Here is an 11,316-nt window from a genome sequence, read left to right on the forward strand (position 1 = left end):
TAAGAGAGCTTTTAAGACGACATATTATTAACTAAATTACAATTACTTTGCAAAAATAGCCAATTAAAATACAAATTACATTTTTATTTAATGCTAATTAAATCAATACAGACAACGGGTGATCTACAGTCTCGGGCTAATGATTCATGAAATGTACATACTTTGAGAAGTGTATTTTTCTTTTTTTTTTTAATATGTGCGATCGGTTTGCCAGCTTTGAATATTAGTTTCCTCAACACGACTTACATGTACATGTTTACCAATCAACTGCGTTTATTGAATTTAATTATAAGCGAGTTTCCGAGAGTTTGTAAATTAAACAATTGAATGACAAGTATTTTTTCAGCTAAAGGTCCTTCTTCCCCTTAACAACTGTTATATGAAAGGTAATAAGGCAGGTCTTTATGGCACATTGACCTCATTGCTAATCTTTGAAGTCGCTCGCGTGGCGCAGTGGTTAGAATGTCTGCTCTAGAATCGCGGAGAAAGGAGTTGATCCTTACATCGCGGGTTCGAATCCACTGCGGGACGTGGATACCGGTCCTTCGGATGAGAGCGTATAAACCGAGGTCCTGTGTCGCAGTAGGTGTTGGCACGAAAAAGGTCCCTCACTGCTCAATGGCTCTGAGTGCCGAGTATAGGTATAAATTTGCAGCCCTTCACCGACAAGTGGTGGCGTCTCCATATGAGTGAAAAATTCTTGGGGTTGTAGAAAGAATGAGGAATGAGAGAAATAGGGCGGACTAGTTCTTTGCACCAATCGTGTTCAGCTTTAAGTTAATGAGAAATTCATATATGTCTGTTTGTTGGATTAAGTCACTTCTACAGCATTGTTATTCATATGCACCAATTCAACTAATACTTTGGAAAGACTTGATAGAGGAGCGATGCCAGGTTTTGACAAATGATGTTAACAATTTCTGTTTTCATATAATCATTTTCGTCTAATAGACAACTAATATGTATTCATCATTATATTCAACCATGCAGAAATCAGATATGTGAAGTATAACATAAAGTTAAAAATCCAATTTAAAGGTAAAATAAGACAAAAAGAAAAAAAGAAAGATTTTTAAAGCTTTTATCATAATGGAATTTGGGGTGATGTTAAAACCTGTAAAATATGACCAAGTGTTGAAATAAAATATACGTCTTTTATTTTCGAAGTGTCCAGCAAAAGTGTAGCATTGCATAATATAACATGACATAATAAAACACAAGATTATAAACAATGAGTCTTTGCACAATTGGAAATAATGCAACAGATAATAAAAATTATTCAATGACCACATTATAAAAACAACCTTATGATTTACATGTACACAAATATTACACAATTAATGAACAAATAAAAAGGGGAATTTGTTTGAATAATTACAAATAAGATGGGGAAAATTAACTTGCATGGTAGAGAACTTTACTTAGCCATGATGAGGTACACAAGTTATGAAGGAGCAGACACAAACATAGGGTCTTATTTGCATAATCTCAAATTACATACAGTTAATTTATTTCCATGCTTTCATTCAAAAGATACTAGCTTTAATAAAGGTATAGTTGGAATTTAATCTGGACTTTTACTTATGAAATTGAAACAAACAAAAGGGTATACAAATGTCTAATAAAAACATACACAACATCACTGCACATGTATTGACATAAAAAGGTATATCAAAAATAAGAAAGTGTGCAATAATAATAATTCCTGTATTAGTTATAATCAAAATATGCAAAGTTATAAACTTACATCTTCATTCCATTAAAGTTATCAAAGTTACTGAGTGAGTTTAACAATGTTTTTCTTATGTCGAGACATTTTCACTTTGGGCGGAAGCAAATTCATGTAAACAAAGCTGAGAATAAATTTAGAACTGATCAAGTGACATTGAAACTTCCGGAAAAGTGCTGTATACATAATTTTGTAAAATTGATAAATAAGCTTTACCGAGAAATTTAGAAAAATAATTTTAGATATAAAAATAAGATAAATTTCTATCGTTACATGTTAACTTTTGTAGATCTCAATTCATTTAACTAAGCATGTCAACCACATTCATTTGAATCTATGTAAATGACTAAATCTAACAAAAACAAAGAAATTAAAATAACATAAAGTACTAGCCTACATCAATTTGCTACAAAAACATTAATTTGAACACATTAACCCTGAGATCAATAAAGTATAAAACAAATGTACAGTAAAAGCATAATTAAAAAAGTATATAAAATATTGCCTACCTGTAAAATATGACCAAGTCGTTGAAATAAAATATACGTCTTTTATTTTCGAATTGTCCAGCAAAAGTGACGCGCTGGGCTTCGACACAAAAAATCACTTGGTCAAGGTAAGGCTCATACAGGGTAATATGTAAACATATCAAAGGCGAACACGATTATTTACCTGTCGGGGGCCTCATACCCGAAAGATAGAAAAATACCAATCTTAACAAAGGACCTTAATCCGATGGACTGACACTAATTGAGTGAAGTAGACTTCAAAAGATATTCTTAATCAAGTTGCGTGGCTTTGCGTAAATGTTATTTGCTAGTAAATAAAATAGAATTTCACATCGCCAGGAAATGTGTGAATATGTACAAAACTTCTTAACTTAATGGCTTTAAGCTAAGCTAAGTGTTACTTGTTTTTCTAAGATAAAAGAATGCCAAAATGACACATGTTCCTTAAACTGTCAGACCAAAAATGAATTATTTTATAAAAGAAAATGTATGACTAAATTCAAAAGTTAAAATGAAAATTATTATAAAATATATCAGAGGGTCATTTTGACCTGATGATACTTTTAATAAATCTCCTGAAAAGCTAATTATAAGAAAATGATACATAATGTACAAATATATTTAAACAATATTTCACAGTTAATTTGAGTATGATAAGTTACAATTTTATATTTTCTTGTTTGAAATAAGACAGGTATTATATGGTACTACGTAAATTATACAAATGCAGACATTTCCTAAGAATAAAAAAGGCAGTTGAGTAAGAAGACATTTAGATCTAATTCATTTATACAAAGAGCATTTTGTTTTTAGAGGAAGCTTGGATTTGACACTTGCTCCTTTACGTCTGAAACTGGAAGCATACTGCATACTAGAATTTAAAGTCTGCACCTTGTCAAAATGTTATAATGTTTCCCTTACAATTTTTCGTGGAACACTTTGGTCATTCGCTGTTAGACCTGTATCAGCTAATATTTTCACAAATATAAAGGACGAAAAAGACGCATCTCCGCCTGAGTTTGTATCTCCTGGTTTAACCAGTCGAAGAAAAAGAGAAACAACAGACAAATGCATAATCAAGCAAATTTCAGGGCGAAATTATAACGACACTGCATATGAATTACAAATTGCTGCAGACGATGACAAGAGCAATTTGAAGATATTTTATGCTATTGGATTACAACAGGGAGGCACCAATGTTGTAGATTTTACAGAAATGGGAGGGTTTTCAGTGCTCGTTGCGACAAATGACTTGCCTAATGGAGTTCCTTTATACTGGACCGTTAAAGCAGTGAATAGCCAGGGCACAGATGCCAGAGTATACTGCATGCTTAGCACATACGACAACACCTTACCAGATGGTCGTGTTGACCCCTCGTACCTCTTTAGCGCACATCCAAATGTCTTAACTGCTACGATTACTGTATTTGATGATTCAGATTTAAAGCAGATTCATAGTCATGCTTTGGGTTATAGTTCCGGTAAATACGGAAGCGAGGTTGTGCCTTGGAAGGATCTCACGCTTGGCTCTACGACACTGAGAACAGGAATTACAAGCAACTTGAAACATTTCAGTGTTCCCAATAATGGCAAACTAACAAGTATACCATTCTCTGTAAATACTTCCCATACCCCCGAAGACTGTGCAACTCAGTGTATTAAATCAGGGGAGCAGTGTGTTTCGTTTGACTACGATTTTTTCACAGAATCTTGTGAGCTGCAAAATAATGTAGAGAGCCCGAATGTAATGTTAAGAATGAGTGGTACATATGTAAATTATGAAAGACTTGGTATTGGGTACAATTCTTATGAAAGATACGATAACATTTCTCTGGAACACGGCACGGTATATTTTTTCAATGCAAGGATTACTAATGTTCTTGGATATGTTGGATTTCTCCAGTCCTATGGAACAATGGTTGATTTTTCTCCGCCAAATACCGGATCCCTAGGCACAAATTACTCGGAGACCTTTTCAGCAGATAGTTGCAATGCTTCAGCAGCACAGCGTTGTGTTGAAGTTACGTGGAAGAAAAACCACCGGTAATTAAAAAAAAAATGTTAGCCGACACATCAATTTAAAATATATTGGTTTGAAAATTTATTTTCAAAATTCTGAATGAATTAAACAAAAGGAAAAATACTGATTTAATAACCAATGGTAATTATAATAGGTTTTGGTATTTCTTAAACGAGAAATTAAAAAATGCATCGAAACAGATACTTCAAAAATCTTCTTTTTTTTTTAAATCTATCGAACAAGTGTTTTTTAAATCACGAATCAAAAACCCGTTTTTCAAGCAGCATAAATTTGTATTTTAGACAAATCATTGACGGAAAGGGCGCCACGACAGTGTTCAATGGACACACACCTTTAAAGGATAAAATGTACACAAGATCCAATCACTATATATCGGGTAATATTTATATTTGTATTGTTATATAATAATAGTGCCTATAAGTGATTTTTCATTTAATATTAATGTGTAGTCGAGAAAATGTGTTAAGCTAAGCACATTGCATATCATAAACACTGGGATTCAAAAAAGAAACTGAAAGATGTAAATGGAAAGATGCAATTATAAAATTTTCAAGCACTCTCCGAAGTAAAAACTAATATCCTGATTAAAGCCATTCTTGCCAAAAATAAAGGCATTCCAGTAAGCACATTTCAACATAGTTAAAAATGTATTTTAAAGTCTACTGAGTCACTTAGGTGATGTGTTATTTGTTTTCGTCCGTGCTCGTTCGACGTGTGTCGTCAGCTTCTTCTATGGAATTTCTGAACCATTTGCAAACAATTTTGGTATAAAGCATCGGTAGGCAAAAGGAACAAAAAAATATGAATTCCATTGTCTCTGCATCTCTTAGGCACGAAGGGTGGTCCAAAAGAATTTTAAAAGATATGCAGTCTTCAAAACTCTTTTCCTTCACTCACTGACATCAAACATTCAAACTGTTGGCATGATTATAATAAGCATAGCGCCATCTACTATTTTGTGAAATTCTATGCCCTGACGACAGTCACACCCGCCATGTATTTTTGTCACGATCGGATAATCTAAAATCCGTAGATAACTCAGTGTGAAAGTAATGGACTAGCAATTTTTATGAAAACATCAGTTAACATTCAATTTATTGATAGTCTGTATTTGCTAACAAGGTCATTGACCACATGAATTGAGAAATGTTGACTATAAATGACCCATGCCAAGCTATAAATACCCATGTATCATCAACTTATTTGGCAATAGCTTGCCTCGTTTTAGAAATTGTTTGTACGTAGAGCATGCTCTTGCGTATCGAATGAACTAGGAGACATAAACTCCATATGCAGATGATAATAGTATATTGCTACATAAAGAAGGGAAGTTGATGATAGAAAAGTTAAAGTCTTGCTGTTCTCCAAATGTGCATTATTCATATGGACTTTCGACCTTGATTACTGTTCATTATCTTCATATTATTGATAAATAAGTAACAATCAGAAAATTATCAATACGGGGAAAAGTAAACAATCATAATGGCTCTTTTTTCTAATTAAAAAAATAAAGAAATAAAAATAAAAAAAAAAAACAACCAAAAAAAAAAAAAAAAAAAAAAAAAAAAAAAAAACAGAAGAAAACAATGCACACAGAGATCCCCAACACACAAAGGAAATAGCTAAAACTAAAATTAAACTAAACACACGCACAATTTAGAAGAAAAAACTATTATAATATTTTATTTTACATGAAAGTATAGAAATTATGTAGATACGTCCCTGTAAAACACATAAATATGTATCAGGAATATTATTGCTAGTGCTAGGTCTCTTTTATAATGTTTTGAATTTGTATGTTGTAGTCAATTTTGATGGTTTCCATGATGATGAAAGTGGAATTTACCAATACACATGGGCAGCTGGGAGGGCAGTTTGTTATGAAGACGTAGTCAATTTTAGAGATCCACACGAATTTCTTCATAGTTCGAAGCATTGGACACACAGTGGTTATGAGAAAAACATGTTTTTACTAGTATGGATGCACAATTATGAGTTAATAAAATGGATTATTCAGCAGAAATTGTACCCTATAGTTATGATCAGTTTTTTATTCTTCGAAAATTTGAATCCTATTTAATGCATACATTTTTTTTAAAAAAAATTTAGGATGGAAAATACTTCATGACGGTTCAATGTCTCAATAATGTAGTATTTGGTGGTTCTCTGGTGACAACAGTTTGTCACAGCACTCCTCTAACCGTGGACACTACACCGCCTTTCTTCAATGGCGTTGAGGAAATCTATTTCGACGAACATTTTGACATACTTGGAATATACTATAAAGCGGGCGATAATGAGTCTTTTCTAAGGAGTGTGGATTTCGGACTTGGAAAAACAAAATATGATGTTCTTGTCAGGAAGTATTCATATCACAAGCCAATGAATGGGGACGATGCTCCCTATATTGTCATAGAAGAACTAGATTTAGAAGAAGGAGTTCCAGCTTGGCCTCGAGTTCGAGTTGATAATGGAGGTGCTTTGTTCAAATTTTTATCAACATGTAAAACTGATCATGAATTTATCACACATTTCTCCAGTGACCGATATCATGTAATGTAAATGTTTACTGAAGATGATTTGCATTAAAAATACATTTTATGAATGCAAATAAATACCACCTAAATCTTTAACCTGTTATTTGGATTTTACCAGCTGTTCAATTTTGTACTACTAGTATGCAAAACATTTATTTTTTTCTAGTTGGATTATTTAAAGCTGGAAGTGGTCCTGAGCCAATTTTGATCGACAGATCGCCTCCTGTAGCTGGACAAGTGCTTGATGGTCATGTTGTACATCATGACTTGACTTATCAATCCACTTACAAGGAAATTTGTGCACAGTGGAAAGGATTTTTTGATCCAGAATCGGGCATTGACCAGTAAGTGGGTTCATAACTAAGTATAATCACATTATATGGCTATGTACATGAAAATGTCCAGTTCAATCAAATGAAGAAAAATAACATTATCTTTGTTAAAGAATAGATATTAGAGAAAACAGCTGCATAAAATTATTTTCTGGCAGATTTATTGATCAGTAAATTTGCTAGTTAATCTTTAATTAATATTTAATCTGGAGTAATTTAAAAAAGCTTTTTGAAAAAGAAACTTTATGATATATCTACGTATAAATATTTAAACAATTTTTGTCAGTTATGCATCAATTTAACATCAGTTACAATTTTCAAATTACACAGTTTTCGATGGGGTGTTGGAACTCTTCCGGGGAAAGACAACGTAGTGGCTTTTTATAATATTTCACATAACACACGACATTCTTGTTCTGACGTAGTTCTTCAACACAATACACGGTATTATTCCACTGTCATTGTCTTCAACGCAGCCTTGAATTCTAAAGATTCCAACAGTACTTCCAATGGAGGTAAGCGACTCCTTTATTAACAGCAAGCCGTTTCTGTTTTTTTTTAAACATTGCAGTTATGCTACAAAGTGACTTTTGAAGAAAACGTTAAAAATATACATCATATCTTAAAGAAATAGCCTTAACAATATATTATAGGGTTATTGAACTTCTATGAGTGAATATTGGCACATGTTGGTTGTACAAATGCACGAGCTTGCGAGTGAATTTTTACAGTCAACGAGTATCAATATTGACCAATATAAGTTCTATAATCCCTTCATTATATAGCTAAACATTCTCCATTGATTTATATTGATTTTTGAAATGAAATAACTCACAATTAATGAAAATTATTGAATATCGGCTTCTACATCAAAGAGTGCATTATCAGCTTCTGTCAGTGGAAGTAAGTGTTCAAATATTACGTCATTCCAATGACTCTACCAAACGTTATGATTTACGTATTAAGATTTTATTGAGTCCTATAGGCACTACATTATTATTTGATAAATTTAATTCTGTTTGAAAATAAAGACATTTTACCTAGAGGCTGTCACTACCAATCATAAATATTATCGTTGAACAATTGACCAGAAGACATTTTTTTTGTTTACAATTGTGCACTCAATATTGAAAGCTAGTATTTGGAATGTTTCGGGGCAATACTCGCATACGTAATGCAAACTCACCATTCAAAAATTGCCAAAATATTGAATGCCAAAATTCTCTAGACTTTTAGTAATATTTTATTATTATACTATTTCATTTTTATAATAATAAAGTTTATTGCATATTTTTTTTTACTAAACCTTAGTGCTGGTAGACAAAACACCACCAGTTCCTGGATATGCAGTAGATGGTCCTACTTTGCTCGAAGACACATCATTTTCATCAGAGACAGCTACTAAAAGTGTCACATGGGAAAATTTTACTGATCCAGAGTCTGGAATAGAGAAATACTATGTGTCTGTGTTTATAAACGATGCAAAAATTAAGAAATTTGATTCCACAACAGAATCAACTTTTATAGATCACTCGATCAGCATGGAGCATAATGACAAAGTGTATTTCAAAGTTGAAAGCGTAAACAAAGCAGGTCTCTCCACTAATGTTAGGACAAATGGATATATTGTCGATCACACACCTCCATATCTAATATCTATTCGAGACAATGAAAATGGGGAAATATATCAAACTGACGATAATTTTCTAAAGCTGAGATGGCAATTCGAAGACAGCGAATCAGGGATAAAAGAATATCGCTATACCGTTTATGAATATTTGCATGGAACGAAGAAACGCTTTTGGCCAAAGATGGAGATGTTTCTGACTACTTTACCGAATCCAAAATCAGGAACTGTTGCCGTAGATTTTGATGAACAAATTCTTGTCGCAGGTGCCAAATACTCAGTTCATGTGACAGCTATTAATATGGCTCAACTTTCTACTTCCCACGAGTCAGAGGGAGTAATCATAGATCCGACTCCTCCTGTAATATTTAAGGTGAGAAAACAACGGATATTGTATTTTATATAATCTTAATATATGTAATATGGTATTGAATACTCTTTTGTAAATATTTTTCCCCACAGGTTCACGTCGGATTGCTGGAAGAAGAAGAAGAGATGGAGAATGGATATATTCAGCATGCAAATTCACAATCGATTAGAGTTAGTTGGATTGGTGATGATCCAGAAAGCCATATCAGTAAATTCTTTGTTGCGATAGGAACAAGTCAAGGTGACACGAGTGTGACCCATGGTTATATTGACATGGCTAAAGAGATTTCTGCAGATATCAAAGTTTCACTTTCAACATTTTCCGAAACTGGCGAGATATATTACGTCGCTGTCAAGGCTGAGAATGGTGCTGGTATCTTATCCTCCCCACTCTATTCAAAACCAATAATGATTCTGAGAGAAAATGTACCAGGTATTATTTTTGATGGTCGAGAGCCTTTGATCGATGAAGATTACACTCATGACAGATTTAGTATTGGAATGCATTTCCATAGCTTTGAAAGTGAAGCATGTAATATTGTTAAATATGAGTGGGCGATCGGATCAAAACCGTTCTTTTCTGACATAAATGGATATACAGAATACGGCATTGTTCACAATGAGACTCATGGCAAAGCACAAGCACATGTGGAACTAAAAGAAAATGAAACATATTATGCCACAGTCAGAGCGAAGACGGGACATAACTGCCACGAAATGTATATTGTATCAACATCTGATGGGATAACCCTCGATGTGAGCCCTCCAGAAATTTCAAACATTGCACCAAAGAACAGTGAAGGTGTCGTTTATGACTCTGATTCTCAGAACATATTTCAGTCGTACATTGGTTCTTTCGAATACAAATGGAATATTAATGATCAGACAGAGCTACAATTTGAAAATTACTCAATCGGATCGATGCCGATGATGAATGATATCTTTTCTTCATCTATTTCTTCAGAGTCTAAAATTTCACCAAGCAATTTTTCACCAAAGGCTGGAAAAACCTATTATGTAAATGTTTATACAGAGGATTCTGTTGGCTTTTTCACGTCTTCAACTTCAGTGCCAATCGTTGCAGATATTTCACCTCCGATGCTTCAAAATTTCAGTTGTACAAACATAATATCCACTAAACAATCAACTATAAAATGCTCATGGGTTGTCATAGAAAAGGAAAGTAAAGTGACACAAATTTCTATCTGCGTTGGATCTCAAGAACTTATTGATGACATCATTCAAAACGTTACACTTCCATCCTATCAAAATGATTGGACCGTGGATGTGGATGTGAAGAAACATCAGAAACTCAATAGCCTTAATTATATTTACGTTAGTCTTACAGTTACCAATGTAATTGCTCATTCTCAAACAAACATTTTCAAAATTGAAATTGACTTAACACCACCGGTTATAAAAAATATAGAATTTGTCACTTGGACAAATCCTGATAAGAATTATACACGGCAAATTTGTCAACTGCCATGGTCTTACGTTGATGTTAATATCTTGGTTCTTGAAGACGAAGAATCTGATATAGATAGGTATTCTTCAGTAATTTACTATTTGTATATCACACACCGTATAAATAATAGTACAATCATAAATAATGCTTTTATTATACATTTACTAAACAAAAATAGTATAACATATTGTATGTTGTATACTTTTATTATATAATCAAGTTTACAAACTTGGAATAGTTTTTTAATAATTCTTACTTTTTTTCTATTTTCAGTGCTGAAATTTGTCTAGGAAGTGAGCCGGCAACCGACAATATTAAATCTTATCAAGAATTGGAAAAAACGTATATGACAATAGATAACATCTATGTCCCACCCGGAACAAGGATATATGCAACAGTCAGGGCATACAACAAAGTAGGCCTCCACAGTGTCATCACATCAGAGCCTATAGTAGTCAGTCCAGATCCTAGAATTGACGTTTTTGACGGAAAAGGAGACAGAGATTCAGATTTCCAAATCGATTTAAATTTAATTCAAGGTGAAAAAAAATATACAATTTATTCATTATGTAGACTTCAATTTTTTTTTATTTTACAGATGTATTTTTTTTTCTTTTTCAGGGTTAAAGTTTTTAAGTAATTTTTGTCTCATTTCTTACTCAAATGTTTTTAGTTTTCATTAAATCTTTCTTCAATTGATTTCG

At 32.9% G+C, this 11,316-nt stretch overlaps 1 protein-coding gene across 1 annotated transcript in view; it reads left to right on the forward strand.

Annotated features, from left to right (window-relative positions):
- The window catches only part of LOC133197029 (uncharacterized), a 49,714-nt gene that overhangs the window by 29,635 nt on the left and 8,763 nt on the right, over positions 1 to 11,316 (forward strand). Inside the window, exons 32-40 of the mRNA XM_061332868.1 lie at positions 3,052 to 4,281; positions 4,561 to 4,655; positions 6,085 to 6,254; positions 6,389 to 6,755; positions 6,983 to 7,160; positions 7,479 to 7,663; positions 8,460 to 9,148; positions 9,238 to 10,691; positions 10,886 to 11,151. Coding sequence (XP_061188852.1) covers positions 3,052 to 4,281; positions 4,561 to 4,655; positions 6,085 to 6,254; positions 6,389 to 6,755; positions 6,983 to 7,160; positions 7,479 to 7,663; positions 8,460 to 9,148; positions 9,238 to 10,691; positions 10,886 to 11,151 — 4,634 coding nt within the window. The remainder of the gene's footprint in view (positions 1 to 3,051; positions 4,282 to 4,560; positions 4,656 to 6,084; positions 6,255 to 6,388; positions 6,756 to 6,982; positions 7,161 to 7,478; positions 7,664 to 8,459; positions 9,149 to 9,237; positions 10,692 to 10,885; positions 11,152 to 11,316) is intronic.

Source organism: Saccostrea echinata, unplaced genomic scaffold, assembly GCF_033153115.1.
Source record: "Saccostrea echinata isolate AGI-Se365-2 ecotype Australia unplaced genomic scaffold, CSIRO_AGI_Sech_v1 ptg000030l, whole genome shotgun sequence".
NCBI lineage: Eukaryota > Metazoa > Mollusca > Bivalvia > Ostreida > Ostreidae > Saccostrea > Saccostrea echinata.